Source organism: Gymnodraco acuticeps, unplaced genomic scaffold (assembly GCF_902827175.1).
Source record: "Gymnodraco acuticeps unplaced genomic scaffold, fGymAcu1.1, whole genome shotgun sequence".
Classification (NCBI taxonomy): Eukaryota; Metazoa; Chordata; class Actinopteri; order Perciformes; family Bathydraconidae; genus Gymnodraco; species Gymnodraco acuticeps.
The window spans coordinates 331,403-355,760 of record NW_022990919.1 but is presented as its reverse complement, the minus strand read 5'-3'; the positions used below and the strand labels follow the sequence as shown (position 1 = coordinate 355,760).

Here is a 24,358-nt window from a genome sequence, read left to right as displayed (position 1 = left end):
ACAGCAGGCTTCAAGTGTTAACCACACACACCTCTACACACACATACACACACGCACGCACGCGCGCAAACACACACACACACACACACGCTGGCGACCGGACATCTCCTTCATAATGCTCCTTCTCCTCGTTTTCCCAGCATTCACTGGATTATCCGTAAATCATACAAACAAAGCCAAAACGTTGATTTATCTGTTTTCCCGTTTGGTTTAGAAACTGAATAACGTCGGTTTTTTTGTGTTTTCCGTTTTTCCGAAAAACACCGGTTATTTTATTTTTTTAAACCGTTGTTAATATGTTTTGGATGCATATTGTTCTAGTAGCCCTATTTGTTCAAGCTGTTACATACAATTAGTCTCTGTTGTTACCTGCTGGTGAGTAAATATTAAAATCAGTTAAATTGACAACCGGTCCGCGATTTTTTTTGTAATGTATCTGCCGGTCCTTGGCACAATAAAGGTTGGGAACCCCTGAGCTAAACAACAATGTCAACAATAACAAAGTATCCGAGTACTTTCTGTGAGTACTCTCCGTACTGACGCGCATGTGTGGGCGTGATGTATGGGGGGGGAGAGAGCTGACCGGACTCTTCTCTTACCGGGGCTCAGTGTCGGTAACCCGTTCAACATGAGCCCTCCGCTCTGCGCGCTCAGCTGCCTCTGTCTCGCGCTCGACCTGCTGATGCTGCACGCGGCGGCGGGAGTACTCCTCCAGAAGCGACCTGGACTACGAGTTCGGGGACTACCGGGGCCGGTGGTGCATCGACGACCACGGGTTTGTTTACGGGATCGGAGAGGTATATTACCCGAGCTCCACGGCGTGTCCCTGCACGTGCACCGTCGACGGTCCCGTGTGCGTCCGACCCATGTGTCCGCGCATCCACCCCCGGTGCACGCGGATGATTTATAGGGCGTGCTGTCCGGTGTGCGAGGCTATGGCCAGGGTCTGTGTCTACGGGGGCAAAACGTACCGGCTCCTAGAGGAGTTCAGGGTGAGAGAGATTCAAACTTTTGTTTTGAAGATATGGATTAATTATAAACAATACAATCAACTCTTTAATCAGACTTTAGTTCCACCTGGAGTAAATTCACAAGCTCCAGCAGTAAAACTTAAAACTAGCTGCACCTTTACCAGCTTTGAGAACACTTTAATGACCAATAATTATAAAACACATCATATATTATTCTGAAATGGTCCAATCGGCAATGACTACTTTTCTTTTGGTACTTTAAAGGGGACCTATCATGCAAAATGCACTTTTTTATGTCTTTCATTCATAAAGATGTGTCCCCGGTGTGTCAGGGAACTCACGCAGCGTCAGAAAATAAAACCCTCTCTTTTCCTCTGTACCCAAATCTCTAAAAACGGGGCTACAACGGAGCTGATCCAGATTTGTGTCCGATATGACGTAATATCGGAAATGTAGGCTGGCTTTACACCCACGGCCCTATCAGAAACGTTGCTATCAGAAACCATGCCCGACAGTTTTGGACGTAATATGTGACCTGCTCTATCGAAATCAGTCGGAAGTTGCAACGGCTCATTTCAAAATAAACGTGGATTTGCGTAAAAAAAGGGTGTTTTGTTTGATTTTAAACAAACAAAGTCAGAATATGAAACTTTTATTTCCAAAATCACCCGATAAATACATTTTTGAAGCTTGTAAAGGGACGAAGACAGGCACCTCTCACTCGCAATCTGCTCTTCCGTAGCGCCGCCCCCATCCCTCCGGCTGAAATTATGAATGTAAGGCGTATAATAATAGATAACACGGCAGGGTCCGTTACAGTTTGTTTTCATCTGATTTCAAATAAACAAAGTCTTGGCTTTCAGAATATTAAACTTGTTTCGGCAAATTCAGATGATAAATACAACTTTGAAGCTTCGGCATAATTACAAGCGGAGAACGGAGTAACTTGACGTCACAGCAGGCATAACAACAGCCGGTGTTTCTCGTGAGGGTTTTCCCCGGGAAACAAACACAACACACACACACACACACACACACACACACACACACACACACACACACTCGCGAGCTTCTCCCAGACCAGTAATCCAAACGAAAATATTTTTGATCATTTGCTCCGCTAATAATCAATCAGATCGATGGATTCTAGAGAAAAGGAAACTTTGAAGGCCTTTTTCTCAAAATGATGACTTGGTGACAGTCTTATATAATGTGACATATTTTGCTTAATATTTGGAGTACAAAAACAATGCTGATATCATTAGAAAGCTAGGAATCTCCAACATACAACTCAAAATGTGTCTTCGGATCAATGCGACTGATTTCGATAGAGCAGGTCACATATGGTCGGTGCATGTTTACATTAGCATCGCTAACACTCAGAGCTAACCTGTACTGGAGAGCGTGTGTGTGAAGAAGCAGGAAATAAAAAGGAACTCACCTTGTGGTATAACCGGCAAGAGAGAAAGCCTTTGAGCTCCATACTGTTTCAGAAATAATCCTTGATAATCCATGATATGGCGTTTCATCACGGCAGTATCTGCCGGTAGAATCTCCCGTATGAGCTCAGCCCCATCCTTTTTTTTTTATCAATTTTTTTTTTTTAAAGCTTTATACCCCAAATCAGCACTTTTGAAACAGGAAGTGAAATAGAGGGATATGAGGCATGGCTAGAATGGGTGATCTGTTTGGTATTTTGAGCAAAACACTTCATAGACATGTTTTTTATATATTTCTATATATCTGAGAGCTATGCTATTGCCTAAAAATAGCATGATAGGTGCACTTTAAGTATATTTAGATGCCATTACTTGTTTACTTGAGTAACAAATACAGGACCTTTACTTGTAACAGAGTATTACCACACTTTGGTATTTCTACTTTTATTTAAGTACAAGATCTGAGTACTTCTTCCACCTGTGGTACTTACTATATATATTTTTGAACTTTTTGTTCCATAAAGATTGCATTACTCATATACCACAATGAACCATATGGGGAAATGGATCCATTGAAAGTGTTCATTTATTATCTATTTCCAATTTGTATTTCTGATTTATGTCTGTCTTTATGGGGAGTTTCATCTACAAAACGTTATAAATGTGTGCTTTATTAATATTGATCTGAACACATTTCTGAGCTGTGAGATAAATGTAGTGGGATAGAAGTGTAAATAATTACAACATGTAAATGGTACAAATACCTCAAAGTAGTACTTAGTTATAATTTGTGTGTCATTTAAACTTGTGTGTCTTCTGGGTATATTTTCAAATATTTTTGTCACATGCTATTTTACAAGAAATGATTTAAATTAAGTTGTATAATGCATTTAAAAGAGAGTTTCAATAGAATAGGGCTCGGGGACAGGCTTAGATAGTTTATTAGAATAAGATTATCATAAGGTTTGCATAGGCTTTGGCCTTTGGGATATAGAATATTTGTAATATTATTATTATTTCTGGATTATCCCAATGGTTGCACACCCTACCATTCTGTGAAATGTGTTTGTTATGTTCATATCAAGTGTAAATGATAAGTGGAGACCAGTGGCGTCGCCTGGCGCCCTAAATGTTTTTTCTGTAGCCCCGGACAATTCTCCCTCAATAATATAATACATTAACCGTGATTCACCTGAACCTCATCATGACACTAGAGAGGACGGCAGGATTGTAATTTCCCGTGTTCAGTGAATGCAACAGAGGCACCAGACCAATCAGATAGTTGCATGGCAATACAGTACAAATACTTCTGGGTCTCTGTGTTTCATTCAAGCTCGGCTCTGTGTGTGTGTGTGGCAATAGCGCATTTAGTGTGATTCTTTCACACACACATACGGGTATTGGGGCCGAGCGCGACACCGTACTTCCGGTCTGCGCCGTTTTACGCGAGGGTGCAAGCAGCCGTACACCGTCTAGGTGTTGCTAAGCTTCCTGTACTGAATATCATAGTCTATTGCCTTAATCAATATCTAGTCAACTCTAAAATACCACATATATGCAATGGCATGATAATATTATTGTGACAAGTGGGGGTATTCACCTGGTGTTTCCAGAAATTAGACGTAGATGCAGCCAAAATCGACGAAGGCAACTGTCGTTTTTCCATACATCTGCAGGCAGTCTGTAACATCCCACACAGCTCTAGTTTACGCTGGTAACGACCTAGAGCACACCCCTCAAGTCCAGAGATGTAATCCGAAGACATGCAGCGATTTCTCGGTCGTTAATTCAGAAAAAAACCTACTGCGCTCTGCCTGGATAGTTAGCTAGCTGTTTATATGTGCACTTCCAGGATATTAGCACCTCCAGGAAAATGGCGCATTTATATATATTTATATGGCGCGTGTTGCATTGTGGGTAGCTCGTGACGTCACTGTGTGTGAAAGAATTGAGCGAGCGAGAGAGAGAGAGAAAGAGAGCGTGCACCGGTGCCAGCAGGGACCATGGGGCACCAGGGGCAGGGACCGTGTTGCTAGCATCTGGTTAGCTAGCTGCACTAACGGACATTAGGAGCTGTTTCCACAACAAGCTGGAGGAGAATAACAACCGATCGTCGTGGTACAGTATTTGCTTGGCATTTCCGGGTCTTTCTCCACTGGTTGGGCCATGTTAACAATACCGTGTAACTGTCACTTTTGAACGGACAAAATCGTGACATCTTCACGTCTCCCAGCATGGTAAATCGTCACGTGTTCACGTCTTGCCGTGATACCGGGTTGGTTTAGAATCTAGATAGTTAACTTAAGTCTAAGTTATCTCAGTGGGTCACAAACGGTTTGGTCACGAATTATGTAAAAGATTATTTCCGAGGCACACCTTCATACGATCATTATACTTATTTAAAAAATAAGAGAATAAATGAAAAACGGTTAAGAAATACTATATGGCAGTAAAACAAGAATACAGTTTAAAAGGGGAGTGATCTGTAAAATATCGATAAAGAAAAAGAAAATCTGTTCTAGATCTCTTAATTTTGCTCTCAAAGTGCACCAGATTGATGCTTTTAATTTCAATATTTAAAAAAAAATCTTCCCGCGGGAGCATGCCCCCGGGACCCCCCTAGAGGATGTTAGGTCCACCCACTTTACCTCTGCTTACACCTATATGCTGCGAGCTGATTATCGAGCTTTCATTGTAACAGTCGCGGGCAGGGCCGTATCCAAGATTTCCTAAATACCGAGGTCCAAACATGCTAACGGCGTTCGGGGGATATCCCCCGAGATTTTTGGGATTTTCATGATCTACTTAGGTGCTTTTTAAGTCCTGTGGAGGGTCACACATTGGATAATATATTGATTTCAAACCATGTCAGTGGGCTGACAATGTCAGAATCAATTATTTTTGAAGTGTAATGCATAAGAATCAGTTGATTACTATTAATGATCTGGACACGCAGAAGAGGCTAAAATGATCACAAAACATTGTCAACATTCATTTTCCATGTCTCTCTCCTTTCCATAACCTGCCCCCTCTCTTCCATCTTCTTTAGTCTCTCTGTCTTCTTCCTGTTCATTACTCTCTCTGTCCTCTACTCTCTCTCTTTGTTCAATCTCTCCCTCGTTATTCACTTTTTGCTCCTCCTCACTTGTCTCTCTCTCTCTCTCTCTCTCTCTCTCTCCCTCTCTCTCTCTCTCTCTCTCTCTCTCTCACAACAAAGCTGAGCTTCGACTGACGTAGTCTTTTCATTATATCTGAGTCAGTGTAAAAAGAAAACAATACAATGTTATATCTTCATTGTATTACTCAAATTGAAATGAAAGAAAAGCATTACAACGTGTGTTAAAAGGTCATCCTTCTGACATTGGATGAATGTAATTAACTTTAGCTCTCTAGCTAGTTTATTCACGCAATTTAAACCAAAGTATAGCCTATAGCTGCAATATAAGTTAGTGTGCATGTTGTCGGACGTCCACCGACTAACGTAGAGCGTTCACACAGGATCTGCTGGTCATATAATGTCCTGATGAGCAGAAACACAAGCAGCCCGCTAGACTCAGATCTCTAGATACCTCATCACTCCTCCTCTGGACTCAGATCTCTAGATACCTCATCACTCCTCCTCTGGACTCTGATCTCTAGATACCTAATCACTCCTTCGCTGCTCCGGTTCAAGTACGGGCTGCGGTGGTCTGTTGATACCGGTTGATAACTCTGATACATGTCGTCTTCTTCTGTTTGCTTTAATCGAGGCTACGTAGTTATGCAGCGCCCCCATCGTCAGTAAATGGAAGTACTACAAAGAATCCCGTTTAGTGCAATTATTTCACAAGTTTTGTTATACACAGCTCGGAAAAGATTACCGAGGTCCGGACCTCGGTGACCTCAATGGTGGATATGGCCATGGTCGTGGGTACACTGTGTATGTGCGTTGTGGGGAGTGTTGCAGTAGAACATTTCACTGTAGCCCGGGTACCTTAATGGGAAACCCTACCCTAAACCTGTTTGAGCACCCTCTATGGAACGTCAAGCTTCCAAGTTACTAACGGTCCGTAACGGAACTTTAGTAAACACTGACAGCTTGTTTCATGACGGACACACACAGCGTTGGTCGGTCAGGTTATGGCAGCAGGTGAAGTCAGCACCAAGCCCCCAGGAAGTGCGCCGGACTCTGAGGAAAATATTCGTTGTGGCCAAACGGCGGTACTACACTTCCGTATGTGTTGCTGGGCCCGGAAACACTTTTTCCTATTGACTTACATTGGGAAAGAGTGGTCTGTAAATCGTTGGATAATTTTTTTAAACAAAATAAACTACCCAGTATGAACATTTGTAAAGCCCTTATTAAAAACATCGGTCCTCAAGTTGTAAAATGTGCTAATAACGTTATTCTGAGAGTTATTTTCCTCTGCATTATGAACGCGCATCTGAGAGGGGAGGCTCGGGGGCGGGGCTTAAGGGGCAACTCAACTGTGCATGCTCTATGAGCGCACATACAGGTACTTCTGCTCTGACAGCCAGGCATGATGGGTAATCTGTGACGTTTCGCTCTCTCAAAAGTTGGTCCATTTGGTCCTCATCATGCGCCAATGAGCAGCTCTCATAGGAAAGAACGAGACCCCGCCTCCCACGCTGTATCCAGTTCTTATTATACATCCATGGTCAGTACTGATGCATACTCTCTGTTGGAGGGCTTGATAACTCACTCCCCCCCTCCACACTCGTTGGTTTTGGAACAACACTTAATGTGGCAGACCCTCCGCGCGAACGCGCAAACGGAGGCGGTAGTATGTAGGGGGGTAGTATGTAGGGGTAGTATGTAGGGATAGGGTGTAGGGGCGGTTTGGAATTGGGCCATCGTTTGCATACATTTCTGCAACTTCTAAGCTTGTTGTGTTGCCCCCAAGTGGCAGAAACCGTTACCAGCAGCATTTTTCCCTGTTGAGGGAAGCATTTTTAACATTTAGACATTTACCGTAACAGTATGTTTGACACAAATTCCGTACAAAAAGCAACTTAAAATGTGCAACATTTAATAATAAGGGGTGTCTTGTGTGTGCTGTTAACCAAAATGTACATGTGTAGGGATTGAGTAGTGGGATTACAGGTACGTACACAATTACTTATTCTAAATGTTAGAGCTTGAAGTCAATGACATTCAAATTGTGTTCCAGTTGTCGAGATGTGAGCGATGTCGTTGCCAGGCCAACAGAGAGGTGTACTGCAGCATTTCGGAATGCCCTGCCCTCACTGCGTCAACCCCCACCTACGAACCCAACCACTGCTGCCCCATCTGTAAGACTGGTAAGACTCAGTCAGTGTCCAGACATCTTTTAACCATTAAACCAATTCCCTTCTCATCATCCCAGAAAATACTCAGCTGTGGTTTTGTAGCTAATAAAGAAGAAACAGAGAGTACATGCCAGCTAAATTAATTTAGTGTGATTTTAATTCCTGCAATTTTAAAGGTATACTTATGGTGGCCGGCATGTGCAAATGCCCAAATGGCCAAAAACACTTAAATTAGGAGAAACACGCTGCCACTTTAGAAACAATGCAAATATGAGAATCACAAATGTGCCAAATCACATGCAATGAGGAACCATTTATACCAACTTGACAACACATGCACAGCATTTTCGAAAAATTCACCAACTTGAGAAACAGTGTGGCAGCATTTAAGTGTTTTTGTCCAGTATATTTGAAATGATAGGTTAGCTACGTGAGCTAGCTTACAGCAGATCTGAAATAATATCCGAAGGAATCATGAGATCACTTTTATATAAGCCAATAAAACTTGGTTTTTAGGCAGTAGCTAACTTCATAAATCCCTGAACGTCAACAAAGTATTCCAGCGTGTGCGTCATTTTTTAGTGTCTCCCCCGGTTTCTGTTGTGTTTTGGATCTTCTTGAAGCGTTTTTATATGTATTGTTTTAGGGGCTGTCAAGTTAAACGCGTTAATGAACGCGTAACGCAAAAAAAAATTAAACGCCACTAATTATTTAAAACGTCAGTGTGATTGGTTGTCCTCGCCCGCCCTGTAGTTTCAGAGCGGGCATCAAGTTTAAAATACCATCTACAAGCTGATGCTGACAGCCCCGCTGCCTGTCGTCCGCTTGCGGCAGACCACACTTCCACACGCTCACCGGCAGGCACCGTACTGGCCATCGGGAGGACCGGGATGGGTGTGTGGTATTGGTGTGGCCCGAGCGAACCCCAGCGAGGAGAGAGACCTTACGGTGTATTGTGTTGTTAGCATCTGGTGCTAGCTAGCTGCGCTAACGGATATAAGGAGCTGTTTAAATGAAAACAGAGAGGAGCGACATTTCGCCGGACAACTGCGCCGAGCACTTGACTTTATGCAGGAAGCCAGACAGTGGGACATTTTACGAAAAGTCAGCACACTCAGCACGGATAGTGCGCAACATGATTGCAGCGTCCAGGCAGCTCCCGTTCGAGCATATGCCTTGAGTTGCACATTGCTCCAACGATCCATCACACACACACACACACAACACACACACACACACACACACACACACACACACACACACACACACCACACACACACACACACACACACACACACACACACACACACACACCACACACACACACCACACACACACACATACACACTTTGTATTGTATTATTGTATGAGAGAGGTTCCAGGTTGAATTGAGGCGAATATTTGTAATGTTCAGAGGTTGTTGTGTTTAATATTCATGAATTGCGATTAACTATGGACAATCATGCAATTAATCGCGATTAAATATTTCAATCGACTGGACAGTCCTAATTGTTTTGATTGAGTCCCCCTAGTGGCACAAAATACATAGTGCACGTTTACGTTTCTTTAATTACATTTCAAGTTCGTAAAATATATGTATATAAAGAATGGTGCCGGATTGAGTGTTAAACCCAAAAATGAGTTAGCATTTTTGTACTTCACAGATTTTCCAAATATTTTTCCAAAGCCAATCGAAAAGTCCCATTGCTTTCAGTCGAAGCGAGGAAGCCCTTGCGATGCTAACTTTTGGGTTGGCCTACACAACAAACGTCATCACTGCACTACTCTATTGAGTTAAATCCAAAGATTAATAGTAATAAGATCATCTGACACAAGCTTTAAACAAACCTTTCAACGGTCAGAAACAAACAAACACTTTTAGTTTTTTATCTGGCATTCAGTGAAGAATAACGTCATCGTTTTCAGTATCTGTAAAAAGTATTATATGACTTTATTACTTCTTCATAATCCTTTTTCTTAAGCAAATAATCAACTTTAAATTACATAAAATTAAAGCATTACAACATGTTGGCCATGTTACTGGATTGAAATCTAAGTATCCACTTAAAGCCTTTCAACTGGAAATAGTGTCATCAATGTGGACCAGCCAGCCACTAAAGGATTGTAGGATCAGTCATTGTCCTTTTGCAAACCAGGGTTACACAACCAAATGTAGTTGTAGCTAGTCCATTATGCAGCACAGGAAACACAAGACAGAACAGAAGAAAAACAGTATCTGGATCTGGCTGAATACGAAGCAAACCCCAGAGCTATCATGCTCCGTGGGGGATGGATAATCCACACTAAATATCTCTTAATGTTTACCGGAAGCAGTCCACGGACTCTGTTAACAGCTTTTTCTGGCAGCAGGTTCCACTCTGGAAAGAATGAGTGTTATGGCGCGTTTACACTGCAGCGGGGTAGCCCCGTTTAAGCGTCCCTAAGCGTCCTCGCTCTGGCCTCGGGCTGCCTCGCTGGCCGGCCCAGGCCGTGGCGCATTTCCATTACAGTTTAGGACCTGGGGTAGCAACACAGTGTAGGCGGGGCGATCGGCTTTGTTTTTGTTCACATTTCGAGTTGTTCCGTCGAGCTCCCGCTGGATTTGATCATCCCCAATGAGATGTAGGAACGTCGTCACCTCCTCGGTCGACCACGGTGTGCTTTTCTTATTAGACGTAGCCATTTTTGTAGCTCATCCGTTTACAAAATGCTATTTATAAAAATGCTGCAAGCTTGCTTCTAGATATATATGCGACGCTAGGGATGAACTCGCGCGCAATCTTGTGACGATTCTCTCTGACCAATCAGCAGTCGAGAGTGTTGACGTCACTAGTTCAGCCCTGGCCCTGGTCTGAGGGAACCACGATTTTATGAGGCCGGAAAAAGAGGGAAAAAGTACCCGCTGGCCGGTACTAGGCTATATGGAAACGCCACCAAAAACCGGCCTGGCCGCTTGAGGACGGTTAAGGACGCTTAAACGGGGCTACCCGCTGCAGTGGAAACGCGCCATTAGTAAATGTTCTGGGTTGCCCTTCTGACAGCCTCTAGGTGCAACGAGGCAACAACAGCTGAGATGTTTTGAACAATCTTGAAGAAGAGAACTAACCAAGTCAATTCCACCAAATTCAACCGTTCGAGCCTTTCTGGACACTGCTATCCCCCCTGTAATCCCCATGTATCGACCTCTTCCTTATATTGTTGAAGAGCATCATTGTCCTTATCAATGTAGGGGTCCCAGGCATACTCTAGTTTAAAGCGTGCTACGTCCACAAAAGCTGTCTCCTTCAGATTCTGGGGATCAGCAGAGTAAATTCAGGTGTAAGAAGTTGAGCAAACTATTTCCCTGTGTTACAATTTGGTCAACTTGTTAGCCGAACTGTTGTGAATTTCAACCCCAGAGGTGGAAGAAGTACTCAAATCAAAAGTAAAGTAGAACTATGAAAGAGCAGGAATACTCTGCAACAAGTAACATTTCAAAAATGTTACTTAAGTAAAAGTACAAAAGTATTGGCTACAAAATATACTTAAAGTACCAAAAGTAGTCATTATGCAGATTGCTCCATTTCATTAAATATATATATATATATATTGTGTTTTGATTATAATTCTTGATGCATTAAAGTGTTATCAAAGCTGGTAAAGGTGGAACTAATTTCAACTGATTGTGAATTTAATCCTGGTGTATCTTAAAGTGTTGATCCTATTGTTTATGATTAATCTGCAAAGTAACTACAGGTACTACATAATTGTAGTGCAGTATCAGTACAAACATTGAAATACCCAAGCACAAGTACCTCAAAATTGTACTTGAGTACTTTACTTGAGTAAATGTACTTAGTTACTTAACAGCAATGTTCAACCCCAAGGTTGGGTCATGTATTTTAACGCCTCGCCACATACAGTATAGTTTTTGGGTTTCTTGATCTGCTAGTAAGTAGTTTGTAGTGCTTACTAGCATTGAAGCACATCTCCTAAGAGTCAACCCATTCCTAGAGTATGGTCAGGTCCACCCAAACCCAAGTGATCGGGTGAAAGCATGTACTCAAGGCTCCAATGAGTTCGGCCAACACCAATATTGACTGAGAAATACAACGCAATAAACTGAAAATAGAGATCCTACATGTGGCGTCTACAATACAAAATGGTAAATTACGTTAGCATGGCCGACATGGCTGCATCAAATAAAAATAGATAGCAGTCCCTTCTACGGGAAGTTGCTGGAGCATAAACACATGCTGTCATATCCCATCCCACACACACACACACCACACACACACACGCACGCACACACACACACACACACACACACACACACACACACACACACACACACACACACACACACACACACACAGGCACACACACACATACACACACACTTAATCTCAGGTCCATTAGAAGGGCTGCCATTGTAAGTGTTGTTCCCCCAGCAGCTTATAAAGTCAGCCCTGTTATGTCAGACATGCTTTTACTGCCATCGGCGGTAAAGTCCCTCTCTAACATTGCTGGGATGTGTGCAGCGGGGTTATTAATAACTTGTATTGTGTGTTGCTTTTTAAAGGATAAATGGGAAAACCATAGCAGCTACACAATCAAAAGGCTATTTAATTGATTCTTCATGAAAATAATAACCACATGAACGTGCTTCCTTGCTGCTTTATTGTTAAGCTGTGTCTATTTGTTCTGCTCCTCTGATGGACAGATGGTGAGGTTGGTTGCGTCATTGTTTTTGTTTTATTTAGGTTTTTTTCTGCTGCCAAATTGCCTCATGTCAGCTGTGCTTTATGGAATGCAGTTGGGTCTGGCATCAGATTAACTGTACTTCCTCTCCTCCCGCTGACTGCCTTTGGTAATTGTTTCACAGGTAGCTGCCAATAAAGGAACCCCCATCTGTGATTGAGCGATCCAAATGATATCAAGGGCTGGGTGTTCTGCATATAATGAATTTACTCTAAAATATCATATCGTACAATGTATATATACAGTATGTATTATATGCACCGAGTAAAGAAATAGCACCAGGAAGGATTTTTTGGGGATTATTAGTATTATTTAGTTCATTTTGAATTTGCATAAAAGTCAGTATCTGTTGCTTTTCCTGTGTTGCTTGTAGCATATTAGCTAGATATTTGAACTAACTTTAAAGAATTAGGTTTTGTCAAAAATGCAGTTGACTTACTTGAAACTGAAGGAACAATCCAAAAACCCACTGCTACATTATTCTACATGATCTATTTTAGCTCTGTTTTTGGTCTCAACCATCTTTGTAGAGCTACTTAATGTTTCGTGGCTAAGTAGCATACAGTCTGCTGTGGTGAATGACACAAATGAGAGTGATGATGAGACTTTTGTTTCAACTACGGTTTCGTACAACTTAAATTACCTTCATAGAACATGTTGGCAGCTGTTACTCCATGTTTCCAGTCTTTGTGTTCGGTGAAGCTTGCTGACTGTATCCAACTATAATATCTTCCTTTATTTAAAAATGTTTTGTTAGACAGTGCAAGACAGTCTTCATTCGTTTAGTATCACATTCACTACAATCAGAGGTTGATAAAATGGTTGCTCCATTGCAAAAAATAAGTCAAATAGAATGAAAATGTTTATACAAACAAGGAGAGTTAAAGAAATAATGTGCAATAAAAAAATAGACTAAAGGGAAGTTAAAATAAAATAAGAATACAAAAATAAGCAGAAATATCTAATGAACATAAGAGAAAATATGTATGTGCAAAATACACATGTTATATAGCTGTGTTGGCCGAACGAGACACAAATGAACTGCTTTTACTATGCTGAGCAACAAAACAAAATGTCTCCTGTTTGTTTAGGTCCTAACTGCTTCGCAGGGGACAGGGTGGTCCCAGCGGGGGAGCGTGTGAACATCGACCAGCGGACGGTGTGTTACTGCACCTACCGGGACGGGACATGGCACACACACCCCCAGGCCACCTGTGAGCAGCGCCCCCAGCCCAGCCCGACACCCAGCGCCCCAACTGAGCCCACCAGAGACGATGAGCCCGGGGGGAGGAGGTTTATTCCCAGACTGGGTCTGATTCCATGAAGTGGAGTGTTAACATTATTATCTATTACTTACATCAGGATATACACCCTCACTCAATCTGTACATTAATATACCAACACAATTATTTAAGAACTGGAAGAACTGTGGGATAACTGCAGGGAGGTGTTAAGCATGAAGAAGGAACTTATGAAAGGGGGGTGAAAAGTGGCAGGAAAAATATGGTTGAAAAATGTTTGCATGAATTTTCAAATGGACCATTAGACATTGTGTGCAAAGCCCAAACCCTCTTAATAACTGTAGCTATATCTGAGTACATTTAGATAAAATGAACCTCTGATTTAACACAGACTAAAACAAAAGAAAGCCTCTCATTTCCAGCCGATGAGAAAATCAATTTTGCCAGCAGTGAATGAAAAACTGTCCTGGCCGATTTGAGCAGCTTTAGCTAGCTAGCTAACCATATTGTTCACTTTAACAACTCTTTAATGTTTCCAGCTGTCCAGCATTTTTTTTTACTGATAACCAGGGTCCTGGAAATGTAAGGGATAGATAATATTGTGCTAAAATACTAGAGGTAACAAGACTGTCAAATCTGACCAAAAAGATCAGGAAAGCTGTTGAGCTGCTGTTAGCCTACACTTTGATATAGCATCTAGCTACAAGGTGGGGGAAACAATGTTAGAAATGACCTGGCTTTGGAGAGTAACAGATTACTAAATATCTTGTTTTTAAGTCAACATTGTTCTACATAATACACTTAAGAATGACTATTTATTGTATTTATTTGCATTGCGTTTGCTATTGGAGTAATCTAAAAGGGACAGACCTTAATCAGTTTACGATCACTTCTAGTAATACTTCAAATGTAATCAACAACTTCATTCTATGCATATTTTTAAGTAATCTGTTAATTGTAACCGATTGCATTTGAAATGTAATCACCCCAAGCCTGAAACTGGATGTTTTTTTTACATATCCTTGTGAATGTATAAAGTTTGCCATTCTCCCGACCTTGGAATTTATGCTGTTGAGTCATTCGTTGCATGTGAAGGTCATTTCACTCACTGCTCTGAAGGGAAATCAAATGACTTCTCAGTTCATCCCCTCATGCATGATGGGGAAATCTACAATCCTGCCTCATAACGCCTACTGTCATTCTGTGTGGGAGAATGGCTGCAGTGATGGAGTCATGGGTGTGAGGAATGCATTGGTGATGTACAGTAAGCAAAGAGGGGCTGCATGGAAGAGTTGGTGCAGATGGTAACATGCTGCTTTCCTTCTGGAAGCACATCGTGTAGCCTCCCCCCCCCCCCCACACTTACAGAAGAGAGAATGACAGGAGGCTAAACAATTTGCATACTACCTGGATTAACAGATGGTATGTGTAACATCACAAATACATGCCAGTGGACATGTACAAGTACATGTTATTGTTGCTGTTCATCTCAGATTGTCATACATTTATTTTGTAGTGAATATCTGTCTATTCAAAGATCTCTATGCACTTTGAACCATCCCGACATATAGTGTATTCCTGTGTTATAAGCAGGGGTGCACATAACTTTCTCAGTGAGGTACTCAGATGAGTACCTGGAGTCAGCGTTTGGTACTCCAACTTCTGGCTCCACTCAAAGTTTTTGCGCAGTTCTCCAGTGTGCGCAGGGCACAGAAAGGGGGGGGGGGGGTACGTCGGTAAGCAAATGTGCTTTGTGACACAAGTGGTACGCATTTCAGATGTTTGCCGCGCATGCGTCCCAGTTATATGCACCCCTGGTTATAAGTGATCCTAGTGATAAGTCACTGCTTGTCTTACCACCCTTTTAAAATGTGTACAACCCTTTCTTATCTGCAAGTATTATTTAAGAGCTGGACAGAAGTTAATCTGAAATATAGGTTGTGAAATAAAATCTAGCAGGCCGTTGTCTAGCACTCGTAAGGTTTACTACACTCTCACTTTGGTGAGAGAAGCAATGTAGTAAATAATGCATTTGGAAATATATTCATATAGGATAGTTTCACAACATAACAATTACAGCACATTAACAGATTTCCTTTCACATAACTTCAAGCCATATTGCCATAGCAGGGAAAGTGATGTCTGTATATTAAATAATGAATATAGACACGGCGACCTAGTTGCAGATTATTTGTCAACGCATGTATTACTAACTGGAATGTAAGTCTCACAACAGTACCACATCCACAGAGCATGTTATCAGTGGCCCATCTTTCAATGTTTTTACTACATTCCCTTAACCAGTTAAGCCCAGAGCCTGTTTTCCAGGCCTCAGGCATGAAAATGACATTCCCATAACTTCACTTCTAAAAGGGGTAAATTAATCGTTTTTTTCTCAAAGCAATGATAAACCTGTGAGTTGGATGTAGAAGAGTCAGAATCAAGATATTTTTTTATTTTAAAGTAAATTCCGATTGAACATTGTAAAAAAAAGAAGGTAAATGATAGTGTCCGTCGAAAAATAATAATAATTACTTTTAAATGGACTGTACTTATATAGCGCTTTATCCAGTCTTTACGACCCCTCAAAGCGCTTTACATACATGTCATTCACCCATTCATACAGAGCAGTACCACTTGCTCTAGGACCTAACATTCATGTTGGCCATGCCATCGGGAGCAACCATAGACTGGGAGCAACTCGGGGTTAAGTATCTTGCCCAAGGATACATCGACATATTGGCTGCACGGGCTGGGATCGAACCCACAACCTTCTGGTTGAAAGACGACCGCACCCCCTCGCAGGCACAGTCACCCTTTTAGTGAAAACCACCCTTGAATGATGGGATAGTAGACTAAAAGCTTTAGGAATCCAAACTATAACATAATAAGTACCCTGTATCAGGGTTTCCGTTAGCCGGTAATTACCAGTTTTTAGCTGGTAAAATTGAATAAAAACCGGTAAATTCAAAACCTGCCGGTCAAAATGTCCGATGCTCCTATCGATTGGCTGATATTCACTCTTAATAGTTTGATCTGTGCTCTCTATGAAGGCCGATCAGGAGAGCTGGATCTGATCGATATGGACATAAACGCGAATGAAGTGTAACAGGACGCGAGAGAGAGATCAGAACAGCTGCTGCATAATCACCTGAAGCCCCGCCCTCTGTTTAGCGAGCTGCATGAGAAACTGACGGGCTGTCAGGGGAGAGAGGGAGGGAGAGGGGAAAAGAGAGGATCCGTTTCTCCCGTGTTATTATTCAAAGTTAATTTAAACTTTTGAATAATGTACTTCATCTACTACAAGTAGTTTATTTGAATGTAATAATTTTGTTGTTTGTGGAATCATTTATTGAAAAATGAAGCTGAATTTTTTGATCTGTTACGATTATAAACTGAAGAAATATAAAAATGACTCCCATTAACTGAGTTTTAAATATCAGCATATCCGGTCATAGTCCGGTGATTACCTGCTAACGGAAACTCTGCTACACAATTTTTTTTATTATTATTGAAACATGACCGGTAAGTTTCAAATTTGTCCGGTAAAATAAATTCTGTCCGGACATATGACCGGCGAGAAAAAATCCTAGCGGAAACCCTGCTCTGTATCAAGATTGATGCAAAACAAGGGACATTTGACCTTTTTAGAGATTTAGGAGGTTTCTGGAATCCGTGGAATCTCAATTTGCTAATCAATATCTTGGTTGTGTAGATACGATAAGTAATAAGGGTATTTAAGCCTTGAGTTCTGTGATAAGTGCGATAGCATTTTTCCCGCTCAGGGCTCATTTAGACGCTTCTTGTGAGACTTGTGTTTTGTTTCGGTAAAACTGGCTCGTATCGTCAGTTAGCTGAGTTTCTTCCCGCTAAGTGAGTATGGAACATTAATAGTTTCATAAATGTTACGCCCCGAGACAAAGTTTCGTGAAAAAAAAAGCCCGTAGCCTGCGGGGGCTATGGGGCTTAACAGGTTAATAGCGTTTCCTCTACCTAAGGGTAAAATAAAATAGTATAACAAGAGGCTGGATTACCAACAGCTTTTATTGAAAACAAACAGGGCAGGGTCAGCTCAGGCTATGCTGCCAGCATTGGAGGCGATCCTGGGCCAGAGGTCAGCACACTCTTTTGCCACCGGGCCTGTGATGGCTGAACCTGCAGACAGAGGAGAACAGTTAGTTTGATTACAGCACCACATGCTTCATTAAATATATGGAGACACGTGACTGCCGAATTAGAACAGAATCAATGGGCTGCGGGTGAGAATGATCCTTAACGCTCCCATGTGAGCCATATATCTTAAGTACCTTTGGTGTAACAGCCAATAATGACTACTTCTTAAATTCCTGTAATAAACACGTATATGGCGTAGACTTCAGAGACCTGGTTTTAGCAGGCAGGTTGAAGTTGTCTCATCACTGATTGAGATTAGTCAGCCACAGAGGCTGCCATCTCACCCACAGTGATGAGGGTTAGTATTCCCTTCAACGACAACTCACCCAGCCACTGAGCCGACCAAGCAAGTGCTTTCTGAAGGGGGAATATCTGTCTGCATCACCTCTATGAGAAAACACCAAACTATGTATGCAACTCTTATGGTTTCATAAAAACTGATTCTGGTCCAATAATTTTTTAGTTGTGTTTTTATTAAGATTTACTTTTTATTCAAACTAAAACACTTCAGCCGGTACTCAGCTAGAGGAGAGAATCGATGAGAAACATTCTACTGAACCTGAGGGGCTATGTCATACAGTCAGCGTACATGAGACTATCCGCAATGCCTTAAGGCTGTTATAATTACTGCATATTTAGCTTCTCGTCCTTATCCATCCAAACAAACCCACCCTTCATTTCTCCTTTGTTGTTTACTATGACGCCTGCATTGTCTTCAAAGTAGAGAAACACGCCATCTTTTCGCCGATACGACTTCCGCTGCCGTATCACCACCGCAGGATGCACTGTGGACAGAGGAAATTAGGTTAGTTCAAGTTAACAAAGTTAAAAACTCATCTTTGTAATCGTGTTTACACTTTTCTGAAAACCTACAAACATCACTGCATCAGTGATGAATAAGCTTCAGAAATGATTTGTTTTAATTGACTCTAGATCAGGGGTCTGCAACCTTTTTGATATGAAGTGCCAATGGTGGCCGACCCCTGCGCTAGACTATACTGTTAGTAATTGTGCTGCAATACAAGTTTTTTTTGTATTCTGGACATAAAGCTATAAATGAGAGCCTTTGCTTTCTGACACTAGTCTCACTGAGTGCACATCTAACACCAACACCTTTAAATGACACAACGGCTACTTTCTCTTAGCTGGCATAAATCACATTTACAACAGCACGAGTACTCTTTTGCACTTTAAATTATACTTGCCCGTGTGTACCCCAAGTTTCAGTTATTAGGCATAAGCATTCCCTTAACTTCAATGCCGAGACACCCGTCTTGTAGCCTACCTGACTGAAACATTTGTAAGCTATGTACAGCCAGATGAAAGTTCCAGGTTTCTGTGCATTAAACCAATGCATTGGTATTCACTGTCCCCACAAGCACTCAACATATGTTTGGTTCCTATAAGAGTTAATGAACAGCCTCAACATTCTAACCAACACCTAAGTATCTTGCAGACAGTGGATCCACTCACCCTTCTTCCTGAGCTCTGGCTTTCCTTTCTTCACTGTGGCCATGACCATGTCACCCACTCCTGCAGCAGGCAGACGGTTCAGACGACCCTTGATGCCCTTCACTGAGATGATGTACAGGTTCTTAGCACCTGAAGACGGAGAACACAAACGTGAAGACAGGAACCGCATGGGAGACAGTAACTGGGAACAGTTTCTAAAGAACATTACAGTATTTTAAAATATGACAGGAATGGAGCATTTCCTCAGTTTGTCTCATCACTGATTGAGAGTAGTCAGCCACAGAGGCTGCCATCTCACCCACAGTGATGAGGGTTAGTATTCCCTTCAACGACAAGACAACTCACCCAGCCACTGAGCCGACCAAGCAAGTGCTTTCTGAAGGGGCAGTGCACTAAAAGATTGGCCAAAGTAATATTGTGCCATGATAAGTAACACCCATTTAAGTCAAGTGCCTGCTAATTTACCAGCTCTGAACTTGTAAAACCACTACAATATAACACACAATACGTAATCTGCATCTGACTTTAGTTCACATCATCTGCACCAACTCATTTGAAAATGGGAGCAATGATAATAGTTCAGTAGAGGCGTACCTGTGTTGTCAGCGCAGTTGATGACCGCTCCCACTGGGAGACCCAGTGAGATGCGGAACTTGGCTCCAGAAGAACCACCACGTCCTGAAAGAAGACAGAAACACACAATTTAAATGATCGAATAAATACGTACGATAAAGGGATTTGTGATACACAGCACACAGGAAATGGAAATCTTAGAATATGAAGTTACAAATTTAAGTAATACCTCTAGACAACATGCATGAAAGACCTGCAGGTCAGTCAGCCTTAGAGCTCCCATGCAAGCCATATATCTTAAGTACCTTAGAGGCAACAGTTGAAGTTGTCTTCAACACAACTCACCCAGCCACTGAGCCGACCAAGCAAGTGCTTTCTGAGGGGGGAATATCTGTCTGCATCACCTCTATGAGAAAACACCAAACTATGTATGCAACTCTTATGGTTTCATAAAAACTGATTCTGGTCCAAAAACTTTGAATAAAAAAGATGGAAATACCATTTAAATCAAATAAAAACATACGATAAGGGATTTTTGGTATACAGCACACAGGAAATGGAAATCTTAGAATATGAAGGTTCACATTTAAGTACTACCTCTAGATTAATTATTCAGTGAAGTGATTTTACTTCGGAAATCACATTCACAAATGGTCTGTTTACAGACGATGGACATTTTTGATTTAGTTGACAGATGATCACCTATTCTGACATGTGATCTTAAAGCACTGATAACCCTTCATTACAAGACCTAGCTCCGAAGTTCAGTAATTCCACTACTTTTACAATTAATATAAGCTTTCTTCTTTAAAACATTGCTGCAATGTCAAATCCCATATATATCTCCAGAACACACTATCATTAGTTAGGGAACATTGTGTTTTAAATCAGCCCAATAAGGAACTGAAAACGTGAAGGTGCATGGTTTGTGAGGATATCACCAACTACTTCAAGTGGTTTCTAAACACTACAACATGTGGGCTATGACAGTCGGCTAGCTTAAAGTAACTTCACGCAGGATCTTACACAATTCATAATTTCAGCAGTCAAACAGGTCGATTAGCAAAAATGTTAGCATTACACAAATATATGAACCATTTACGTCATAAGGCCTCAGCTATCTTCCCAGTTACCAAAGCAAAACCCCTAAACTTATGAGTCAAACTAGACACGAGCCACTAGAAATGTAACGTCCTGTGCACAAAATAATTTGCTGCAACAGATGAAAAAGCGCTTAATGTGATTTGAGCGAAACAGTAACTTGATGTACTGGTCCGGCGCTGCTTTGCTAACAGAGCTAGCTTTAGCTAGCAAGGACCAATTGCACCTAACTGTGCCGATATACTGCACGGGACATCACGTTAGCGTTCATTACATGTTCTGACGTTAGGTTTATAACTATTAAACCTTCCTGAAATCAACAGAAAACAGCACATTCACATGTACTGCCTCCAGCTTTACTCGCTTCATGCGCTGACAGCAAAACATGGCTCACACCAACTAGCTAGCAAAAAATGCTATAGTTCAGAATTTGGCAATCGTTAGCCTAAATTAAAAACTAATCCCGCAGATGTGTTGTCTTGCACACTCTTTTACACACAAACAACATTTTAAAAGCTGGCGGGGAGTATAAAACACCAGATGAATGTAGATTTTACAAGGTGGGTTTCATACCTCTCTTAGACATGGCTGCTGTAGGGAAAGAGGACGAAGGAGAAAGGAATTGTGGGATATAAAGTTGAACTAAAGTACATCCGGGTCACGGTGACGTTGCTTACGTAGCGCGCGCTGAAAAAATACATTGCAATAGCCTACTTCGAAAAGATAATCAAACGATTATTGAACATCAAAATTCATTTGAAAAACGCATCGCCAGAAATCTCATGCATACACAACATATATTAATAACCTTTTGGATAGGTTTATAAAATTAGCCGTGTAATAATTCGCGTCTGAATAACATGATCTCCCCTTTAATGTTTAAAATGGAATTTATTTTCAACCTCCGTGATCTGTCTGTTTATTTTTGTATACATGTTCATATTGGATGGAAAATGTAACTAGTATTTCATCAAATGCTTCTCTGTCATTGCTGATAAAGACATTATGACATGAACAATATAAATAGCCTTCAATTTGAATTCTCAATGGGTTCCACTAATCAGACCTTGCCAAAGTTAAGTAAAAAAAAGTTGACTATTAAGACATATAAGTCTCACAGGACAGTGGTGCAAAAATATATAGGTGGATGTTATGGAATATACCTATAGTGCTAAAGGATCAAACAGTAATACATGAGTTAAAATCAGCACAACCTCAATAAAAAGGCAAAAATAAACCCATCTGTAATGTTAATCCAGAAACATAATATATAACTTATTTCATTAACATATTACTGCATATGACTACTTGTACGTTTCAATACATTTAGCTGATAAGAGGCTTTTATTTATTATGAATGCTATATATTAAAAAATACGTCTTTTTTTTTTTTAAAGAAAAAATGTTATGAATATAGGAAATCAAAGATAATTAAATAAAAACCTTTTTATTAACATACGATTTTAAAGTAAAAATGATGCTTCTTTTACTATAACTGCAAGGTAACATAGAAATGACCAATGTCTGCAAAATAAGTAAATACAGTAATTCTTATTTTCTTTTTCTGTTTGAGTGATTGTCTCAATATAGTCAGAAAGCTTACAGCGACCATGAAGTAACCACTAGATGGGAGCAAATTACTGTCACCATTTGGGCTAACTCTCATTTCTATGACATTTCAGAAATATTTGAAAATACAAGACAGACTCAGAGGTACATATATACATTAAAACAATTACACTTCTAAATTATTTATAATTATATCACAATTGTTCTTTTTTAGATTTATTTTTATTTCGGATACAATTGGCATCTTCACAAAATTATTTCTGTATGTTTTTTTTCCAATATGATCTGTAGGATTAAGTTCTTTATAATTAAATGTCTTTTGAACTAATAACAACAAAACTAGCTACTAAACAGATAATAATTGATGAAGAAATTATGAATAATTTTGATAATGAACGCAACACTGAACAATTTATAAATGAAAACAGACCATGTGTGACCAGTTGGAATTAGTGACGGATATATTTGTTTTTAGTTTACCAATTAAATTGACTCTTGATAGATGAATGCACGGCTCAACAGTTGGGAGATTAATAAGCACCAGTGAAATTGTGAAGGAATTGAAATATTCATTACAAGCAGCAGTGACAGTTCCTGCGGGGTACAGGAATAGAAGTAGATTGCATACAGACCAATCAAATAAAGAGGCTTTGTGTTGGGAGTAACAGCTTAAATGTCTAAATACTACCAGTAATACACTACATGCTCAAGTAATACATTCATTTATTCATGTGGCCTGGAAGTATTCCAATTAAGTCTATAAATACTGAAATCACCAGCTAAAAACACAAACCAAGCGTATCGTTATAGCTGTGAATGTTATTGCCCCCATGTTGCCAAAACCCAAGAATTAAAAATGCAGAGGAATTAAGCTCAGAGTCCTCAATGGTAGCATTGCTGTTGACAATACTGTATTCTAAAGGATGAGAATACGTTTGTGATGGTACAGTATAGACCCATAGAGTGTGTGTCCATGCAGACCGGTATGTGTTTACGTCTGTGCGGCCTTGTCCTTTTCTCAAAGTGAATACTCAGACTGCAGTCGCACTGTGTGCAGAGGAAGGACATTGAGTGTGAATTATTAAACACTGTCTTTTCTTCTCTCATCAAAAGGTGGTAGAGAGAAGCTCTCTTTGTGCTGTCCGCCTGACAGAGAGCTCATTGGGGTTCAGAGTGCACATCAGGTGCATGTAGTTGAATTCCGCCTGTGACCTTTAAATCACTCATCTTGAGTCCCTGTTTCTAAATTCTAAAAAGACCTACTGCTCCTCTAAAGTTATCTTCTCTGTCTCGGGCCAGTGTACACTCCCGAAATAAATTACTCAGTCTCTGTTTTAACGGTTTTAACCCACAGAGTGCTCGAGGAATGAGTCCTGAAACCCAGAAATGATTTAGCATTTACTACTTCCAGTTCCATTGTCTTGTAGTCAACATTTTTTTAACACGTTTTTGTTTAGATACATTAAATAAGATCTGAGGTTAACACAAGATTTAGTGATTTTCACGACAGTAAATCACCACTGGTGAATGTCTGTCTATGTGCATAGAAACGGCATGAAGGGATACATACAAGGAATTTGCTTTGCGTGATGGTGGTGCAAAAATAAACCCAACAGCCATGTGACCCTAATGTAGTTTGTTTTTAGCAATATGTTAGCTTTTTTTACTTACTTACCTTTAATCAGGAAACACTGGCCATTACTTTTGATCTAGATTGGACAATAATGGTGTTTTGGAGGCTAAGGACAGGAAAGTATTGGATGGATATGACTTAAACTTTGATTTTGAA

The 24,358-nt window shown here is 40.8% G+C and overlaps 2 protein-coding genes across 2 annotated transcripts; one reads left to right on the top strand and one right to left on the bottom strand.

The window, feature by feature from the left end:
* The first annotated feature begins 628 nt into the window (after positions 1-628).
* On the top strand, positions 629-14,720 carry si:dkey-283b1.7 (von Willebrand factor C domain-containing protein 2-like). The gene is given in 4 exon segments (XM_034233998.1): positions 629-699; positions 701-992; positions 7,582-7,711; positions 13,531-14,720. Coding segments are annotated over 4 exon segments (726 nt in total). The 3' UTR covers positions 13,764-14,720.
* A 2,986-nt stretch (positions 14,721-17,706) lies between these two features.
* On the bottom strand, positions 17,707-21,683 carry rpl23 (ribosomal protein L23). The gene is made up of 5 exons (XM_034233999.1): positions 21,574-21,683; positions 19,921-20,004; positions 19,327-19,455; positions 18,525-18,638; positions 17,707-17,835 (listed from the first exon to the last, which is right to left on the bottom strand). Exons 1-5 carry the CDS (start codon positions 21,584-21,586, stop codon positions 17,753-17,755), a joined length of 423 nt encoding a protein of 140 aa, XP_034089890.1. The 5' UTR covers positions 21,587-21,683; the 3' UTR covers positions 17,707-17,752.
* Between the last annotated feature and the right edge of the window lie 2,675 nt (positions 21,684-24,358).